At 39.1% G+C, this 22,081-nt stretch overlaps 1 protein-coding gene across 1 annotated transcript in view; it reads right to left on the bottom strand.

Annotated features, from left to right (window-relative positions):
• The window catches only part of prkar2aa (protein kinase, cAMP-dependent, regulatory, type II, alpha A), a 66,298-nt gene extending 45,522 nt beyond the window's left edge, over window positions 1-20,776 (bottom strand). The window contains exons 1-2 of the mRNA XM_057818006.1: window positions 20,143-20,776; window positions 18,695-18,973 (exon numbers count right to left, since the gene is read on the bottom strand). Coding sequence (XP_057673989.1) covers window positions 18,695-18,941 — 247 coding nt within the window. The 5' untranslated portion in view covers window positions 18,942-18,973; window positions 20,143-20,776. The remainder of the gene's footprint in view (window positions 1-18,694; window positions 18,974-20,142) is intronic.
• Between the last annotated feature and the right edge of the window lie 1,305 nt (window positions 20,777-22,081).

Genomic DNA, 22,081 nt, shown 5'->3' with positions numbered 1-22,081 from the left:
CAACGTGTTGCTTGCTTGCTTGCTTGCTTTCACTTTGAAAACGGCCCCTCCTCCCTCCGCTCTGCTGTTCGGCCCCTCCTCCCTCCACTCCGCTGTAGCAGGGGAGGGGGAGGAGCCGATGACTGCGAGCTGGAGGGAATGAGAGGCTGGGCGCTCTCCTTCCCGCTCCTTCCTCAAAACAAACGTTTGTGGATTTAAAAAAATGAAATGAAAAAACTATCGCACGTCCTTGCGATGGGACTATTGCGCATGCGCACATCGCGATGGCGATGTTTAAACGATATATCGTTCAGGCCTAATGGCGACCTACTAGTTAAACTAATTTTACAAATTGTATAAAAACAAAAACGTCAAGAGGGGTTTCAATATCAAATTATTTTAAGTCATAATAATGTTTATCTTTTAAGAACTACAAGTCTTTCCCTCCGTGGATTCGTTTAAGGAAGTCATCAGATACATAAGATGTTATTTCAACAGACACACTGTAATTCTAAACTTCAGAGAAACTGCCTCACATATTGTAGAAGGTGACAGTGGGTAAAAAAAAATCCTGTCTGCCGCTTGTGTTCCTCAGTGTGGTGCAGTATTTGGCCTTGCAAGGGAAAAGTGCCGGGACAAGAACCAGTGGCAAAACATTTGCGAGGGCACCCAGCAGTTTCCAAATGTAAACTGGTCACATTTATGATGTAAGCGCAAATGCAAAACTATTTATTGATGTATACATGTGGGCATATTAAACAGAGAATTCACAAATCTTAAGGCAACTGTTTCCCACTTGCAGCAGACCAGTGTGAAATGCAGCAGGCAGCATAGAGCAAAACGGAAAGAGCCACATAGGCTGACGTAGATGCTGTCAGAAAGTGAAAAGCGGGTGGAATCCAGCAAGCATATTTACTACAGTCCAAAGGACCAACGCATTTAGGGCAATTTAACACCGGCGGAGGTGCCGCTTTGGTCAGCTAGATGGCAAACACTGGCAGGGGGTGGATGTTACAGGAAAATAAGTGACAAAGGACGGGAGGTCATGCGAGGAAAGTATTTGCACTTAACTACAGCAATTGCAGATGTATAGATTTAAATAACATATTATTTACAGTGTTGTGCATGAACGCGTTCAATGAATGATCGTTCATGAACATGTTCATATTTTGGGCGAATGTGAATTGAACGCATCATATTTTTTGTACTGTGAATGCGCTCATTCTAATGGTTGTGAGCGGCGTTCATAACCTTATTCGTGAGTTCAGAATTAGAGCCTTTCTGACGAAACTGCAAGTAAAGAAACAGGCTGAAAACACACTATACAAAACAAACCTTAATAGCGGTAACCTATCCAACCTGGTAACCCAAGCTACAGCATGTCACAGCTGTGTTGTTTTAGCAAATTTGGTGGCTTTGGCTCCCGAAGCTTGTATGGCGGCAAATAAGCATTCTTTGACATTCAGGTGGACTCAGTATTATCCAAAGGTGCTAAATAAACAACTTACATCCTAAACATACTGCACATGTGCAACATGAATACTAGAGGTGTGCAAAATTTCCGATTCTTAGATTATTCGCGATTCGGCCATGGAGGATTCACAAACATCCAAATTCCGATTAATGAAATATGCCAAGTAAAGCGGAAGTACAACACACTCAGCACGCGGCGCGGTCAATGAGGAACGGAGCGAGAGTAGCTAAACATCATGCTTATCATTACCCGGCCCCTCGGGTAATGCCAATGCTCAATTCACGGCTCTAACTCAACTCATGCCGCGAGATAAAAAAGTACATCCACATAATGTTACGGTAGATATCATTTATGTAGGACTAGATGCAATAACGATTCGATAGCGTTAGCAGCACACCTACAGAAAGCTAGATACGGGCGTTAGTAAACGGCCGCCATCTTAAAGCAGTACTCTTCCCTGCAAGGCTGTTGTAGCGAACCTTCCAAACAAACCTAATTAACTTTTTATTTAAAATACTCCTAAATCGGTAAAATATTGACCTGAATCTATCTTTAAAATAGTTTTAAAACTTTCACATGTCGAAAGTAGACAAAAGGGAAATTACGGAATAACGGGAGCAATTTTAACAACTTTTAACGGTTGATTCACAACATTAAATCAATTGAATGTAGTTTAAAGCTGCTGATACAGAATAGGGACTGGAGTTTTTTATTTACTGTTATTTTTGTATATTTGTTTACTGCTTTATGTTAACTTGATACTGAAATAGTAGTTTGGTTTAGCCTGAGAGTATTTTTGAACAATTTTGGAACTAATGTGCAAAACATTTAAAAAAAATAATAAATAAATAAAAAAAGGAGGGGGGTGCATCAAAAATCGTTTTATAATCGAATCGGAGCCTCTGAATCGTAATCGTAATCGAATCGTTAGGTGCCCAAAGATTCCCAGCTCTAATGAATACGGTGTAAATAAATGCTTAACGGCACAGTTAAGACAATGGTGAGAGAGCGGAGTGGAGTTGAGTTGAGCACAGCCATATGTGTGTGTGAGAACTTGTACTTCTTCAATATAGTTTTAATTTTAAAAGTATATTTATGTTTTCTGCTTATGTATAAAACATGTTTGTAATGTGCATTGTACAATATACAGAACAGAGTGTAAATGCGCAAATGTGCGCATTGCAATCTGTACGATGCGTGCCTCGTTGGCATAGCAACCATATTTGAACAGTGTAACATTGTCAAAGTTTTGTTTCAAAGTTTATATAAAATTAATATGTTCATGTATGTGCAGTAATCCATACATTGTTGGTACTATACAGCATTTGTGACTATTACTACTCTGCTACAGTTTGTGTTGTGATGAGGAACAGCTATAGTTTGTATTGCTATGAAATGACAAAATAAGTATTCGTCTTCTTCCTCAAGTGACCAATGTTCTGGAGGGCTGTGGCGATGCTGGAGCCGGAGATTCCAGTGTGGTCATAGACCGAAATCGCAAAGAGCCAGCATAAGGCGTTAACGATGCAAACTATGTCAAAGAAGCACTGCCTGGATGTGTGAGACATACAATGTGGGCCTGTGTCTCCAGCCAGAGAGGAACTGCTTCTGGCAGTTCCACCAAGGCCTCTGAGGAATCAAAGACTATAAAATGTACAGTGGTACCTCTACATACGAAGTTAATTCATTCCAGGACCTTATTTGTAAATCGAAATGGTCGTTTGTCGAGTAGGATTTTCCCATAAGAATACATTATAATTCCATTAATTCGTTCCACAGCCCGAAAACCTACACTAAATTCTCAATAAATATTGATGTTACTATTGCAAATAACAATTACAAAGAGCAAAACAAACAAATTATGAATAAAAACCAGAATAACAATATAATAATAGCATTAATAATAATAATAATAACACCTGTAATAATGTAACAAACCGCGTTCTAATGTGGCGAATGTGTTTGCGTGGTGTACATGAACGCATCGCGTGGCTGACTTGGTAGAGTGAGCCTTTTTAGTTTCACTTTGTTTACTTGCTGCAGGGGACACTAGGCACAAGTTAATGGAATAAATGATTAGAAACCTGACAAAGCTGGCGACTCCTTTGGCGATGTTACCACAATAATGAAGTCCAACTTAACTTAGGAAGACTGGTTTGCTCAGTGGAAGGTCGCAGTGGGTATAAGGAAGTACAACAGACCTAAGGACAGCGTGGACTCAAATTTTGACCTGTTTAAAAATATGCTTTCGAAATGTGAAAAAAAAAATGAAAAGGAATACAAAAGGAATAATATTATTAGCTTGATAGCCTAGATCAGAGGTCACGGAACCGCGGCCCTCGGTCCGGTTCCGGACCCCCAAGCCGTCTGGACCGGATCTCAAGCTGTCCGGACTAATACACGTTGCAACAACAAAAATATTTTTTTTCTGCGGGTTTGCAGAGTGGAGGCAAGCAACAAACAAAAACCTTAGCCGTGACGCGCGTGAGCCAGCCAATGGGAGTGAAGCATGTGAAAGTTATTTTTAGAACAGCATGTCTCACACTCGCTTTCCAGACTCCACGGAGTGACAGCCAAAAACTGAGCCGAATGAAGTTGAAGGAAGATGCGAAAAGGTACGGAAAATGGCGTGCTCAAAACTACGCAAGATTGATGCAGAAAACAGTGTTTAAGGAGGAGTGGACCAACACATTTTTGTTCATTTTACCTGAAGGCAGCACAAGACCGCTATGCCTCATCTGAGACTCATTCAGAGACGGTAGCGCTTGTAAAAAGCAGCATTTTGAAAATGCACTATGAGACGAAGCACGCAGCTTTTTTTTTTTACAAAGTTTCCCTATGAACTCTGCCATCCGTTCTCAAAAAATAGCGGACTTAAGGGCTCAATATGATCGCATCTCAAGGCTCATGGTTCATTTATTCACTGCACAGCAACACGCAAATGAATTCTCCCTCAGAATAGCGTGGATATTGGGTCAAAACAAAGTCTTTCAGTGACGCACAGATTGTCAAAGATTGTATGAGTGTAGTTGCTGAAACTTTGTTGATGGAAAGCAAAAAGAAGAGGTCTGTCAAAAAATAAAGCAAATCCCCCTGTCAGCATCCACAATTAAAAAAAAAAAAGTCTTGAACATGCTCTTATGTTGCTATTTAATGATTCAATTAAAGCACTTTTTTAGTTTTATGCACCTTTTATATTTTATTTACATTTTTGAATGTTGTAAGTATCAGCATGGCCACGTAAAAATACATTTGTATTTTTTGGAAAAAAAGCATTAAAAATATTTTCGGACCCGAGACTGTTGTAATTTTTTAATTTCGGACCGAGAGGATTTTTAATTCATGACCCCTGGCCTTGATCATAGACTTCAATCCAGCGTTATTTTTTGCACCATTTGAAAAAGTTGATAGTTTGCCTCTACTGAGACGTCCAATGACAACTTACCTTATTTTTATCACGTAAAAGCGCTCTCCAGGTCGATGACAATGGTGACCTACTTGTTAATTTTTTGCTTTAAAATTTTACAAATTTTATTAAAACGAAAACATTAAGAGCGGTTTTATTATCGAATTAGTATAACTAGTATAACTAACATTTATGTTTTAAGAACTAAATTTCTATCCGTGGATCCCTTTAATGTTTTTCCAATATCGTTCAGGCCTATTCCAGAGCTATTCCAGTTATCTGGTGAAAATTTTTCTAGTTTAATATTGCAATGTTATATTGCAGTATATCACAAATCCCCCAAAAATCGCAATGATAATTTTTTTTCCCCCATATCGTTCAAACCTCATATATACGTGCATATATAAACTATAGGTTGCATTTTTTTGCCCCAAAAATGGGGGTGCAACCCAAATGCCCAATTTGCTGCATAAAACTGAAAAAGCATAAACTTCCTACGTATGCCAACCATACATACAAACTACGCCACAGGTGTCAAATAGATTCCAGAAAGTGCCTATTGGGTGCTGGATTTTGTTCCAACCGATAACGTGCAGAGAGTTTAACCAATGAACTTCCTGCTGAAACAAGCAGCACCTGACAAAGTTTAACTGATTACACATGTAAAAGATCTAATTGGTGAAAAGGTGTCCTCTTCATTGGTTGGAAAGCAAACCTGCACCCACTAGGCCCTTTCTGGAATCGGTTTGACACCTGTGAACTACGCTCAAAATGATCTACAAATGTCTAATATAGAAAATAACATTTCGTAAAACAAAAATATGCACTGTCCTATTGACAAACGGTACTCATGAACAGAACTTGCCCAAGGAAGAAATAAAGACAAACATCAGGGCCGAAGCTGCAACTGTGTACATATGGTAGCCATCTTGGCTTTCACAACATACAGTGCCGCTTAGCGACCTCAATGCTCTAGGAGCGCGCAAAAAAAGGAATTTGAGGGCTTCAATTCAGAATGATGATGAAGAGTTACTTTAATACAGTTGAGAAGGTTAAGACAGTTAAAAACTACAAACTTAATATTAGAGATGCCGATCGATCGGGTCCGATCACGTCATTTTCAAAGTATCGGAATCGGCAAAAAAATATCGGCAATGCCTTTTAAGTTTTTTTTTTTTTTTTTTTTTTTTATTAAATCGTTTTCTAATTGTATTTAACGTTACAGACATAATATGTTACACTTACCCAGAGTCTTTAGTTTAGGCTTAAGGTAGGGTTGTCAAAGTTATCCCAATAACAGCGGCAATTAAATTTTTTTTTTAATGAATCACGTTTAAATATTTAACGCAATTAATGCATGCGCTGCACGACCCACTCACGCATCGTCGCGCTTTACCTGTAATGGCGCCATTTTGCCTATATACAGAGCTAAAAGGCAGCATAAAATTAGTAAAATGAATTTTGATAGCCTTTGAAAACTCAGTTTAATTGGCTAAAGCCTTACTATCCCTCCCCCTACGACTAGAAATATCATTGGAAGAAATGTGGGGAAGCAAGGTAGCAATTGAACCTTTTCTTGACACCTTAAGTTATATCCCATCGCAGAGACTATATATGAATTGGTAGCACTATGCACAGTTGTGGTTTCACTTGTCATGGTTCCACTTCCACTCATGCATTGGGCATGGCCTTCAGTATCCTTTACTGAAAGCTCAACAAATACACTAGATGGCAATATTTAGTCACAATATACAAAGTCACAAGTCTTTCTATCCGTGGATCCCTCTCACAGAAAGAATGTTAATAACGTAAATGCCATCTTGAGGATTTATTGTCATAATAAACAAATACAGTACTTGTGTACTGTATGTTGAATGTATATAGTCGTCAGAGTTTTATTCATTTTTTTCTTACTGCATTGCCAAAATGTGTATGATCGGGAATGATTGGAATTGAATCGGGAGCAAAAAAAAGCAATCGGATCGGGAAATATCGGGATCGGCAGATACTCAAACTAAAACGATCGGGATCGGATCGGGAGCAAAAAAACATGATCGGAACAACCCTACTTAATATACTGTATACCAGGGGTCCCCAAACTTTTTCCTGTGAGGGCCACATGACTTTCCCTTCTCTGATGAGGGGCCGGGTCAATTGGTAACAGAAACAGTGTGACGATTGCAGCAGTGCCTAAATGTAAAAATGTATTGTTTTTCAGAAAGCCACAATTAAATGACCCTTTCTGGATTCTTCACGCAACAAAATAAAATAAAAATAATAACATAATATAATATGATCTAATATCATATAATAATGAATAATAATAACACTATTAATTAAATAGATAATAACCAAATAACCCTGTTTGGGTTCTTCACAGAAAAAAAGCCAGGAAATAGATAACACTATTTGGGGGGGGTTCAGGAGGCCGGACCAAATGTGGAGGCGGGCCGGATACGGCCCGCGGGCCGTAGTTTGGGGACCACTGCTCAATACTATTTTTACCACATTGGCATTGTTTGTGTTGTGTACTTAGTTGTTACTATGTATGGAAGTTACAACTAAATAAAAATGCATTCAATAAATAATATAAACATTTATGTATTTTAATAATATATATATATATATTTTTTGTGTTATTTTTATTTATATTGTCGAAAATTGTTCCAAAAATTTGCCTCAAAATCTCTCATACTGTGGTGTGACCTATACGAAGGTCAACCTAAAATGTCTACTTTTTTAACCACAAACTAGGGGTGCGACCTATCTGGTGGAGCGACTTATACGCGAGTATATACTGTACCCAATTCTGAAGGGTTCAGTGAATGCACATGTGAAACTCGTGGGCTTTGGTACCTTTAGAAAGGTTAAGAACCATTGCATCAGATTCAAGGCTGATCACATATACTTTTAAAAAGAAATTCACACTTATCATTTTCTAACGTTGACTGGCGTGAGAAATACAGTAACTAAAATGTCCTCACATGTGGGAATGACAGACTGTGTGAATTCCAAACAGGGATGGCCATGGAGTAATAGTGTCTACACTCCACTTCCTCATTTTTCTGCAGTGCAACTGAAGATTGCTCAGGAAGACAGAATGAGGAAGTGACAAAGGTCAAACGATGGCTATCTTTAAAAGTGAATAAGCCAACTGAGCTTGCTCCACAGTATGTTCTGTTGATCTTGTGATGACAATGTGCAATTTGAACCGTAATGTACGATTAAAAGAGTAAATGCTTACTGCATCAATAGATACTTAATTGGAGGAGGAATGGCAGAGGAACCCCAAATCCAAGTGTGAAAACCTTGTTGGATTATTCCAAAAAGAAAGTTGTTTTAGCTCAAAGGGGTGCTTTACTAAATACTGAGCAAACAATTTGAATACTTGTTGCCGTGTGATATTTCATTTTTGTTTTCTGTCACAATATTAGAGGTCGACCAATATACAGTATCTGGCCGATATATGGACTTTTTTCCTAAATCGGCCTTAACAAAGAAAAAATAAGCTGATAAAAACAAGATTTTGATCTGGCATCTGTGTGGGCAACTGCGGCTGCTGCTGACTGACGGTAGGACCCCAGAAGGACCCTGCAGCAGCTTGAAGGCAGGCTACAACAGGAAGCTTCAGGTTTGCCCATTTTGTAAATATTATAAGATTTTTTTTTTATCTTGCATGAAAGAATATGCAATGTTACTTTAGCCTTTTAAGAGTTTTATTGAAAGATCCTTACCCTCTAAATCAGGGGTCCCAAAACTTTTTCCTGTGAGGGCCACATAACTTTTCCCTTCTCTGATGAGGGGCTGGGTGAGTTTGTAACAGAAAAAGTGTGACGCAGGAGTGCCTAAATGTAAAAATTCATTGTTTTTCAGAAAGCCACAATCAAATAACCCTTTCTGGATTCTTCACGGAACAAAAGTAAACAAAATTTTAAAAAATAATAAAAATATATTATAATATAATAAAATTAGGTCTGTCAAAATTATCGCGTTAACGGGCGTTAATTAATTTTTTAAATTACTCACGTTAAAATAATTGACGCATTTAACGCACATGCCCCGCTCAAACAGATTAAGATGCCAGCAAAGTGTCATTTCCACTTGTTACTTGTGCTTTTTGGTGTTTTTCCCACCCTCTGCTGGCGCTTGGGTGCGACTGATTTTATGGGTTTCAGGCTTCAGCACCATAATTATTATTGACATCAACAATGGCGAGCTACTAGTTTATTTTTTGATTGAAAATTTTACAAACTTTATTAAAACGAAAACATTAAAAGAGGTTTTAATATAAAATTTCTATAACTTGTACTACCATTTATCTTTTAAGAACTACAAGTCTTTATATCCATGGATCGCTTTAACAGAATGTTAATAATGTTAATGCCATCTTGTTGATTTATTGTTATAATAAACAAATACAGTACTTATGTACAGTATGTTGAATGTATATATCCGTCTTGTGTCTTATCTTTCCATTCCAACAATAATTTACAGAAAAATATGGCATAGAGATGATTTGAATTGCGATTAATTACGATTAATTAATTTTTAAGCTGTGATTAACTCGATTAAAAATTTTAATCGTTTGACAGCCCTAAATAAAATATAATAATAAATGATAATAACACTATTAATTAAATAGATAATAACCACATAACCCTCTCTGGGTTCTTCACAGAAAAAGGCCAAGAAATAAATAACACTACAGAGAGAGAAAAAAAAAAAAAATTGTTCAGGGGCCGGACCAAATTTGGAGGCGGGCCGTATCCAGCCCGCGGGCCAGGGACCCCTGCTCTAAATGTAACCGTAGCATTAGCATTAGCATGGCGAGCATCCTCTTCAACTATCACTCTTCTCACTTGTTTACATTTCGTCTTGACGTCCTGGTGGGTTTAATTATTTGAAAATAATGTACTGTTCTTGCTGCGTGTGTATAATCATAAAAATAGGTGCTGCATTTGTTGGTTTGGTAGCACTAGACCAATTTGAACCTGTTGATGCAATTTTTAAATTGCCTTTCATAATCTACGTGCTTTAAAAAAAAATATTAAAAAATAATAATACTATCTCAAATATTGCCTTACAAAATCGGCTTTGGATATTGGCAATCATCAGAATTTACATTTACATCGGCATTTGAAAATCCCATATCGGTCAACCTCTAAACTATTCAGGCGGGGGTTTTTTTGTTTGTTTTGTCAATACGAGATGCTGTGCTTTCATTAATGAGGGGGTAAAAGAAGTTAAATCATTTTCCATAATCAAATTAAAGGGTGTCTACAACCATACCTTGCACACACAAATATGAAATTTGCTGTGTTTTCACTAAGGCAGTACACATATTTTTTATGTCATTTATTATTTGGTGATGTAGTTGAGATTTTTCAGTATAAAATAGATTGGCCCAGTAAAAGTTGGGAAACACTGCTCAAGGTAAGCAGTGCTATCTATTTAATGGTTTGACATCTTGCAAGCTGAAAGAACAATCAAAACTCACATAACATACAACACACTACCTGTTAATCATATTATCTTTCAGAGAACACACAGCTAAAATGACCCAGTGGTATTCATAAAGTGATCAACCATTAGTGGAACTCTGCTGCCCCTCATATACTCATTCTTAATAAGAGGTCTTGAATAAGGACTCACCGCAATGTTCTGATTAGCACACAGCACAATGACCATTTATTACATTCAAAAGGGAATACCATTGAAAAATGCAATACAAAAATGAAGAATAGCTAAAAGAACAAAGGAGAAGATATGAAATGACCTTTTATGACTCTCAGACCCGAGATTGCAGTCGCCAGAAAAAAAAATCTAAAGTGAATTAATGAATAGTAAATTAACCATGTTTTGGTCAAGAAACCATCTCAGCTTGATAAAAGTGCTTTCATAAAGTTTACATTCCAGCAGCAGATCGTTGTTTGAGCATCTGTTACATTTTATCTAAAGGCAATGCATAAAAGTGGTCAGGCTACAGCACATGATGCATTTAGCTATACAAGCCTGTGTTGTCACCCACAGTGATATGTGGCCTGGGGCTGTGTTGAAAGGCTAGCTAGATAATCTCATGCCATGGATGTCATGTGTGCGATCCACAGTATTTGAGCAAGAAAGCACAACACTTTGAAGCGGTGTCCTGTAGTGATTCATCGACTCATTGACTGAATGAAAGGCTAAATGTGGAAATTGTGAAAATCAGAATATACCAGGATGGCATTGCATGTTCTGGTCGGAATTTTAATGAGAAATTAAAACAGTTCAGGATGAGATGATAATATAATAATTAGAGGCGTGCGAAATTTCCGATTCTTAGATTATTCGCGATTCGGCCGTGGAAGATTCGAGAACGATTCACAAATATCCAAATTCCGATTATTGAATTAAAACAGGTAAAGCGGAAGTAAAACACTGTCAGCGCGGTCTTTGGGACGCAATGAGGAACGGACCGAGAGTAAATATCATGTTCAACTCATGCTGCTAGATAAAAAAAACAATCATACCTGTCTGCGGCCGACGGCCGCTACAAACAACGCCCAGTTGCTAGTTGCTACAAACATACGGCTACAGTAGACATCATATATACAGTGGGGAGATTACTTTTTCTCAAAAAGCAGATTACTTTTTCTCAAAAAGCAGATTACTTTTTCTCCCCCCCACGTCGGTGTTAAAACATGTATTATTGAACAGAGATGCGAAATGACAGACTTTCCGGCGTAAGTAAACAGTCGCCATCTTAAAGCAGTAGACCTCTCTAGAAGGCTCTGTTGTAGCGAATCTAATTAACTTTTTATCTAAAATACTCCTAAATCGGCAGAATCTTGTCTTGAATCCATCTTTAAATGATGAAATAGTTTTAAAACTTTGACAAAAGTAGACAGAAGGGAAATTATGCAATAACGGGAGTAATTTTAACAACTGTAACAGTTGATTCACAGCATTAAATTAATTAATTGAACGTTATTTAAAGCTTCTGATACAGAATGGGGACTGGAGTTTTTTAATTTACCGTTATTTTTGTATATTTGTTTACTGTTATATGTTAACTTGATACTGAAATAGTAGTTTGGTTTAGCCTGAGAGGATTTTTGAACAATTTTGGAACTAATGGGTTAAAACATGTATTATTGAACAGAGATGCGAAATGACAGACTTTCCGGCGTAAGTAAACAGTCGCCATCTTAAAGCAGTAGACCTCTCTAGAAGGCTCTGTTGTAGCGAATCTAATTAACTTTTTATCTAAAATACTCCTAAATCGGCAGAATCTTGTCTTGAATCCATCTTTAAATGATGAAATAGTTTTAAAACTTTGACAAAAGTAGACAGAAGGGAAATTATGCAATAACGGGAGTAATTTTAACAACTGTAACAGTTGATTCACAGCATTAAATTAATTAATTGAACGTTATTTAAAGCTTCTGATACAGAATGGGGACTGGAGTTTTTTAATTTACCGTTATTTTTGTATATTTGTTTACTGTTATATGTTAACTTGATACTGAAATAGTAGTTTGGTTTAGCCTGAGAGGATTTTTGAACAATTTTGGAACTAATGTACAAAACATTAAAAAAAAAAAAAAAAAAAAAAAAGTTTTATAAATAAAAAGGAGGGGGGTGCATCAATAATCGTTTTATAATTGAATCGGAGCCTCTGAATCGTAATCGCAATCGAATCGTTAGGTGCCCAAAGATTCCCAGCTCTAACAATAATTAGAGGTGTGCGAAATTTCCGATTCTTAGATTTTTCGCGATTCTGCCGTGGGAGATTCGAGAACGATTCACAAACATCCCAATTCCGATTGCTGAAATATGTCAAGTAAAGTGGGACTAAAACACAGTCAGCGCGGTCTTCGGGACGCAATGAGGAACGGACAGAGAGTAAACGTCATGCTTGCCATTACTTGGGTAATGACAATGCTCAACTCACGGCTCTGGCTCAACTCATGCCGCTAGATAAAAAAACAATAATACCTGACTGCTGCCGACAGCCGCTACAAACTACGTCCACATAATGCTACAGTAGATAATAGATATCACGTGTATATAGACCCTACCCACCGACGTCACAAAACCACGTGCTCGCTGTATGGTTCCGCCCACTTGTCCGTCATTTTGTCTCTGTATTAGCATTGGTTTCAATTGATCGAGGAATTTAAAATGCATTTCATGGAAGACCCGGTGCTTTCTGATGCCGTAAACTCACTGGATGTGTTGCATAAAAGGCGTTATGTGGAAAAGCTTCGTTCTATACAGTCGCCAGATCCATATTTGATGCCCAAATCGATGTTTTTCGACCCACTGTCTTCGCCCTGTCTGCCTGACATCTGCTACGCTGATATTTACAATTATCTTGTCCACACAAAATCAGCCTATTCTCACGAAAATTTGAAAAATTTCAAGAGCTTGGAGGCTTATAAATACTTCGTTGCTGGTTGGGTGAAACAGGTCCTCGTCCACGAAAATTCGGCAGGAATCTATCTTGTGCTTGGAAAGGTGAGTTACGAAATTTTCAATTCAAAATCTTTTGTTATTGCTAACATCCACTGTCAAGTCTAATGTATTTCATGTCGTTTGTCAATGGAGTTAAGGCTTTTAATGTTTATATGGTTTAGCGATAGCACTCTCACTACATACATACGTGTATGTTGTCGGCGATTAGCCTAGCAATGATCTTAATTGTGGTTATTTGTCAGCCCAAAACCCTCTAAGTATATCTTAAATGCATCTTACCGGATATAAAATGACTACTACATAGTCTGTGGTGATTTTTTGGTGCCCAGTTTTCACGTCGAATTGCAGCCGTCCATTTCGCTCTCCTCTTTGGATCCCTCGGAATACGGTAAAACTTCAAGTCTCTCCTTCCATCTTCTCTGTTAGTGCAACCAACAGCCACACACGCCGTCACCATTTTGATTATTAATGTTAAGGAGCAGAAAAACACGCCGTAAATAGGAGGAATGTACGTAGCCGTAACAGGTTAACACTATGTTTTGACGGACAATTGGGCGGTACCATTCAGGAGAGCGGAGTTGTGACGTCACGTGGGTAGGGTCTATAGAACTATGTGCGAAATGACACTCAGCAGCATTACCAGCACATGTATAGAAAACTAGATGCGAAATGACAGACTTGCCGGCGTTCGTAAACAGCCACCATCTTAAAGCAGTAGACTTCCCAAGAAGGCTGTTGTAGCAAACCTTCCAAGCGAACCTAATGAACTTTTTATCTAAAATACTCCTAAATTGGCAAAATCTTGACTTGAATCTATCTTTAAAACAGTTTTAAAAAACCTTCACATGTCGAAAGTGGACAGAAGGGAAATTATGGAATAACAGGACCAATTTTAACAACTTTTAACGGTTGATTCACAACATTAAATTAATTGAATGTAGTTTAAAGCTGCTGATACAGAATGGGGACTTGAGTTATTTACTGTTTTGAACTGATAATCAACATTCAACTTTTGATCAATTAGCCTATTGCTAATTTGCTATACTATTCTTAAAACTATGTATCATGAATTTGGTGAGCAGCCAAGTGAATGAGGCAATGTCAACACATGTAAAATGATCTCATTAAATGAAGATCTTTTCCTACGATTTGGGGTTAGGTTATCACCCAAACATAAATGCTGATTTACGGCACTAAAAAGGATGGTTTTAAAAAATGTCAAACAAAGTGAAGATTTGCGTTGTTTTTTTTTCATCCAATGCTGCTTTATCTTTTGAAAATAGTACATAAGCCATCACAAGGGGTCTTGCACAGTTCCTCGTCCTGCTTGTTTTTCCAAAAACAGATTCTGCTCCACATTCAAGAACACTGGCAAACTACACAATTAAAGAACCTTATATTCTGCCACCTTGTCATTCCACATCCGAGGCAGATTCTACATCAAAGACATCGATGTTGGTGTTCTCTCTGCAGATTCATCAATGCGTCACAAAGCTTTACCGTGCTCAATTGCATGTCCAAATGTTGAATAAACATGTGAAAGGATCGTTCACTACCTCCAATAAATTCTGAACATTATTTTTTTTTCAGTGTAGACAGAGAGACTTAAACCCATTACACATAACTGCTTGGGGCATCCATTTATCCACTAGGTTATGAGGTGCCATACTTTATAATCTGCTCACTGTGTTCTTAAACCTTGCTAAAAGGTACTGAACCCCATGAGTTTCACTTTTGCCTTCACCAAACCCTTCGGAATTACCACAGATAACAAAACAATTCTTTTCAAATTCAAAACAGATATATCTTTGTTCGCAAGCAATATCTAACAGAATTATTTTTAAATGTTTTCACACCTTGAGATCATGCTTTCAAACAGGTCAAAGAGTGAGCCTATGCTGGCCATAAATCTGTTGCAATTCCTCATACCCACAGCGAGTCAACCTTCCACTGCACAAACCAATTTCTCTTCCAATCCAACCGAGGACTAGCAGTTAAAATAAATGGAATAAGCCTGTCAGTAGAGGGCAAACCAATCCAAAACCGGGTCTAAAACATTGCGTTGCCCAGCGTTAGTCAGTGTACAAAACCAGGGCCCTGCGAATCTTCACAGTCGCCGAACTCCTTAAACTTACTCACCAAATCAGGGTCAACAACTGCAGATATAAAGGGTATGGAATTGATATGAATATGATTAAAAATAGATTAATGCAGTAGGATGTGGATTATTTTATCTTCTACAAATGAGGTGTTGTGTACATAAATTTATCCAGATGGAGGGGACCGGATAGTCAGTTAGCCAAAACTGTGTGGACATTCATATGGACAAGGCCTAAAGCTCTCAAATACAGCCATAAAAATCCGTGGTTCACCTTGGTAACTTGTAACTTCACAATCCACGAGAGAAGATAACGCCATTGAGAAAAAAACTACGGTATGTTGCAGAAGCCTCATTCACAACAAAACAACACTCAGTGGCTCTGAGGTGCACTGAAGTGATGTAGGCCACGCTGCTCTGCGCAGCGCATGCAGAGCAGAGCAGTTTGCATCTACTGTACTGTAGTGCAAGTCTACAAACCCACCAAAAAGAACTCCAGATCTAAACTGAAATAATGTTATTTTGCGCAGAGAGTACCAAGCAAGGGCACAAATTATACTGAATACACACTGAATGCTTGTTGTGCAACAGCTCATCTTTGATCCTTGATGCTGATGGCTCATTCTCCACTTTTCAGCATGCACGAGGTCCACAGATATTTTGGCAGGAAAAAACATGTTTTCATATGACGGCTGCATGTTTAATCCACACTCAGTAATGAAGCATAGCGCTAGTCTGGCTAATGGATAAGCAGAGGTACTTGAAAACCCTCCAACCATGTGAATCGCATGTTTGGGATTAATATTTCACAAAACAAAATATGAATTCCATACATGTCACATAAGAGATGTTGATTGTTCTAGACCAGGGGTGGGCAAACCGGTCCTCGAGGGCCGCAGTGGGTCCTGGTCTTTGTTCCAACTGACCCACCACAGATAGTTTAACCAATGCGGTTTCAGCAGAAATGAGAAGCACCTGACTGCAATCGACTGATTGCACTTGTAAAACAGCAGATTGGTGAAAAGGTGTCCTCTTAATGCAGTGCTTCTCAATTATTTTCTGTCACGCCCCCCCAAGGAAGACGTAAATGTTTCGCGCCCCCCCAAACTCTCTGCCGCCACTGTAAATAGTATCATTTGTCTATAAAATTACTATTATAAATACGCATCTGCCTAACATTGTGTCCTTTTTTTCTAATAAAGAAAAAAAGTAACATAGATCAACTTATAATAAAGTATAACTTTATTAACATTATTTTGTTTGTAACAGAGAATACTTGACGTGCATCAATTTGCCTGAATTAAAAAAAAAAAAATTCACATCCAAACTAAAAAATACACTCAAGGTACATTTTTGACCATTTGATACAGAAAAATAAAATGTAATAAAATCAGTAAATAATACCAAATTAAAATTGATTAGAAACATTCACTCATGAGGACAATGTGCCAAAAAATTTGACCGAAAAAACAAATCTGAATAAAAGGGGGAAAAAAGTGTCCTTGGACAGGACAGTTTTTATTTTTGCTGCTCACAGTATTTACCTCCTTTGCAATGGTGTGGAGTTATTTTGCAATTAGCATGCTAACAATGCTCACTGGCTTACTGATATAACACTGACAAAGCAGGACGATTGTTGGCAATATTCGGCACGTTTTCACTGAAAAAATCAAGCGGCTTAACAATGAGATTTGGGTCTAATGTCTTTAAGTGGCGTCTTAATTGATTTGGCTTCTTGCTGTCTGCTATAATTATTTTTAGACACAGTAAACAGTGGTCTTTCATCATCACCCACTGCATTAAAAGTCAAAGCTAAAAGGCAAACGGCACGAAAAAAGCGCATTCACGGCGGCCGAGGTAGAACCGTAGGTGAGGGCAGTCGTCGTGACGATCCCAAGCCGAAAATGGCACTTCTCGGGCGGCGACGTGAGAACCGGACAAGACAGTGGGTCGTTGCGTGGGTGAGTCCGGTCGGAAAACGGCTTTCGAAAACGGCGGTGGCACACTGCTCTTCATATCTGTTGTCTGTGTGTGCTGAATGCTCTTCCTTAGTTCAAAAATACTGCGCGCACTCTGAAAATGAGAGCGCCACTGCCACCTACTGAGTGGATGTGCAAGTACACTTTATTCCAGTACGGCAAAAAAAAAAAAAAAAAAAAACATCTTCCCCGAGGTCACATGCGCCCCCCCTGGCATTGCTCTGCGCCCCCCCAGGGGGGCGCGCCCCACTATTTGAGAAGTACTGTCTTAATGGGTTGCAACAAAAACCCGCACCCACTGCGGCCCTTTGTGGAATTAATTGCCCACCCCTGTTCTAGACTCTGCGTACAAAGCGTTTAACCATGCTCAGAAAAATGAGATACAAGCTGAGCCGAGGATTTATTGCATCATTCCACCCCTGGTCTCAAGTGAGTTCAACAAGTTGATAATAAAAATTATAACTACAACAATTTACAACTGGTAAGGGTCAATTTGTACTGCAATTCACATACAGTTAACGGTCAGAAATTGGAAAACATTCAGTATCTGCAACCAGGAAGCAACTCAATTAGCCTGAAATTGCATGTATATATTAACGAAAAAGGAAGAAAGGTAAATAGAAAGACGGGATTTTTTTTTTTTTTTTTTAAAGAGATTACGCATGAACAAAAAAGTTTGTAAGAGTAGCTCCATTACCATGTGTGCATCATAGCAAAGCCATTGTCGGTGTTCCCTCACTATGTTTTGGTAGACTTTCACCACATACCCACTCATCATCTGACAAATATATACAGCACTCAGAAAAACTACCGGGATTCTGCTGAAGAGTGGTTACTTTCCAAACAAAGAATAATTACACTGTTGATTATCTTTGAGTAAATTTATTTTACCAACAGTATAACCCTCCTGCTTTTTGTGGGCGTTTCATAGCAGGAAAACATTGCTTCGATGTTTGATATCACTAGCTACTTTTGGTCAAAAAAGGTGACTTGGCTGAAAGAAACCTATGTTCTATTTACTAAAAAAGTGTTTTTTTTCTGATGACAAAGGTGAGTCAAATCTATTAAAACTGAGCTTTTGGAAGTGGCACTGCCTTTGCACTTCCTGTGCACCTTTTCCAAATAACTCATCTGTAAGAGAATAATGCAAGATCAGTTTGAAATAGTTTGCTACATAGTTACTAATTAATCTTTAGGCAATTATAAATATTTTAGCGGGAGAGACAATTCCACTTTTTCTAATCTATTTGGACATCCTTCAATAGTGTAAGTTTACTGTAAATGAAACTAGTACTACTTACGTTCAAAGTCAGAGTCATCATCTTCATCGTCATCTCCATTGGACTCCGTTTGCATCGGCTCCCCATCAAACATCACCCCCTTTCCTGTCTTGCCACCTTCATTGGCCCCATCATGACCCCTGGTATCCCGCAAGCGGGTGAAGTACTGGACGGCAAAATCCAACAAGTCCGATGGTCGTTGTCGCAGTACCTCCACGGTGTAGCCCTCCAGCAGTTCCTTCAAGCCCACCGGTATCTCAATACTCATGGTTGTGTTGGCTCAGTGGCAGTGTTTTCCGTCTGGGGGAGGAGAGGTCATCATCAACGTTGCTTGTTACAATCTTCAAAATAAGTGTTACATGATTAACCCTTTATAGGGCACTCGTTGAACTCAGGGGCTGCCATTGACGGCGCTAGACGTACAATTAATTTTGTCAAGGAGAGGCTGGCAGATGGCTGCTGACCCTCTCTGTAAAAATGGATTGAACATCTAGTGATGTCAATGGCACTGAAACATGACATTCTCAACCAGAACATCTAGTGATGTCAATGGCACTGAAACATGACATTCTCAACCAGAACTCGCAGGTTAAATAAATTGGAAATAAATATATTACAACAATTAGAGAACAATACAGCATCATAACAGAATAATTTAAAGCTGGTGTCCACATTTGTGGACATCACATTTTTGGGTCATTTAGGCCACACTTGTAGAGCACGTGTTAATTATAATATTGTGCCCTAAGTGACCCCAAATATGACGTCCACCAGGTCTTTGCGGGGTGAAGTTTTTTTCAATTACCAATGTTAGTCATTTGCCCTATCAATGGTTATAGACAGCTAAAATTCCGTTGCCAAGCTAAGGTGATCCTAAAGTTGACGCTTCAAGGTAGTGAGTTGCAATGCAATGACGATTCATGTTGTGGTCTGACATTGACACAGACCGACTGCTTTATCTTGAGTTGAGCCAGAGAACATGGAGTTCCCACAGCTGCATTGGGCAGATATGACACTAAAACGTTTCCTTTTGCGGGAGGGGTGAGGGTCCATCAGATAATCGTTGGATTTCGCAAATATTGTCACACACGGACGCATGCACGCGCGCAGAACTGTCAACTTGGACTGCTGACTGACTGGTTAGCAAAGAGGCTAATACTCGTGACAATAGCCGTAAGGCGATGGCGTCTTCCAGATAAAAAGACACCGAGGAGAGTTGCGTTAAACTTTCAAAATGGTACACAGACAATTAGGCGGCTGTGTGTCGGCACTTGTCTCCCCATCAATCGAGACCTTAGCTAGCCATGTGCTAGCCGCGAGTAAAGCCAATATTCAAGGGTTTATTTACCCTTAACTAGTCGGAGAAGTTAAAGCTTCCTAAGTGTGTGCTGCCAGATAAGCACACGATCGCTTTTTTGTTATGCCAGGCCGCCAGCAAAAGCCAGTGGCAAACGTTCCATAGTACTTACATGCGAATTCAACCACACCGGCTAAACTAGCCAGCCCCTCCTTCGCCGTGTAGTATTCCTCTTTCACTCCTGTTTTCCGCCGCTTTTCTCAAACCCGAACCTCTGAGCCGGGGGTGACCACAGCGAACGTATCCCTCGAAGACACGTCTTTCCCCACGTAGCGCCAACAGTGCAGTTGGCGTCACTGAGCGACGTACTGGGGCTTAAAAGGTTTGTCTTCGCTAGCCCAGTCGGGGGAGTAACAAGTAACACCGATGCCCGCCGAGTTGAAGAAGGGAGGGACGGAGCGAGTACCGCTTCACGGACACGACGACCACGCACTCCGTGGAGGGTGGGACTTCACTGTTAAGAATTGCAGGGAGCTGGTTAGCCAACAAGCTATACTGGTAATAATCTAATAGACAGTTAGCTCCCACTGTTCGTGTATTGCGCCGACAGTGTGGCCAATGGACAAATTCCAGGATCAGATCCACCAAACTTCACAAGTACGGGACAAAATACCGCCAAATAAAACCAACTGGGTTGGAATGCTAATAGAAATGTTAAATACAATGGGAGACGCGTGCAAAGAATTAACACGCCTGGATTTTCCCCCCTCCCAACAGCTAGCTACACTAACCAGTCGTTATGCACGAATGAATCCCCGCTCCTCTTGGAAACGTGGTGGGCGTGGAGAACAGAGAGAAGTGACATTGATTGACAAGCGCTGTAGTCAATCAAATTAGAAGTCCTTCATTCGCTGAGGATAGCAGGGAGCCCGGGACGGAAGCATGGCCGCACCCACAGAAATGATGGGTCAAATCTGATTGAAATCTTCTGAATAGAACAAGTTCAAAATGAACTCCGGCCGCCCGGTTCGCTCCATACACTCAACAGCCGGGAGACATGAAAAGCATACCCAAAGGGCCTACTGGCAACAATAAGTCCACAATTAAAGGTGGGAATCACCTATTTTTCACGCATATGGTTTCATTCTACAACCAGTGTTGTTAATAACGGCGTTAGAATTTAATGGCGGTACTAACAGCGTTATTTTCTTCAGTAGTGAGTAATGTAATTAATTACTTTTCTCATCTTGGCAACGCAGTTACCATTACTGAAGTGGAAAAGGCGTGTGTTACTATGCGTTACGATGTTGGTTGACTGACATGAGAAAAGTCTGAAAAAGACAGACTCATAGACACAAGAGAGCAGAGAAGGAGTGGGGAGGAGGCAAGGGAGTCTGAAGCCGCAAACGCAATGCTACTATGCTAGGTGGCTCCAATAATACCTGACTGTAGCCGATAGCCTACAAAATACGCCCACATGATACTTCGGTAGATATCACATACATACAGAACTAGATGCAAATGATAGAGATAGCAGCATTAGCAACATGTATAATCTAGAACTAGATGCGTCAGTAAACAGCCGCCATCTTAAAGCAGTAGACTTCTCTGGAAGGCTCTGTTGTAGAGAACCTTCCTAGCGAACCTAAGTAACTTTTTATCAAAAATGCTCCTAAATTGGCAAAACTTAACTTAAATCTATCTTTAAATGATGAAACAGTTTTAAAACTTACACATGTCGAAAATAGACAGAAGGGAACTAATGCAATAACGGGAGCAATTTTAACAACTTTAACGGTTGATTCACAACATTAAATGACTTCCATACATAGCAAAGGTTACTATATAGTTATTGCAATATCCGCAATACCCCTGTGTCTAGTTAAGCTAGGGTAAAGAATTGGGCTAGGGCCAATTGTCCCAAAAACCCTTTAAATGTTATATTGTGGGACCTGTTTTTTTTTTTTTTTTTAAACATGAAAACTATCACCAGTTACTTTGCCAAGTAACTAATTACTCTTACATTCAGGTAACTGAGTTACTCACGCAATTACTTTTTGGGAGAAGTAATTTGTAACTGTAATTAATTACTTTTTAAAAGTAAGATTAGC

This window comes from Corythoichthys intestinalis, chromosome 2, assembly GCF_030265065.1.
Source record: "Corythoichthys intestinalis isolate RoL2023-P3 chromosome 2, ASM3026506v1, whole genome shotgun sequence".
In the NCBI taxonomy this organism is placed as follows: Eukaryota; Metazoa; Chordata; class Actinopteri; order Syngnathiformes; family Syngnathidae; genus Corythoichthys; species Corythoichthys intestinalis.
The sequence above is the reverse complement of the archived record's forward strand: the minus strand, read 5'-3'. Positions and strand labels throughout refer to the sequence as shown.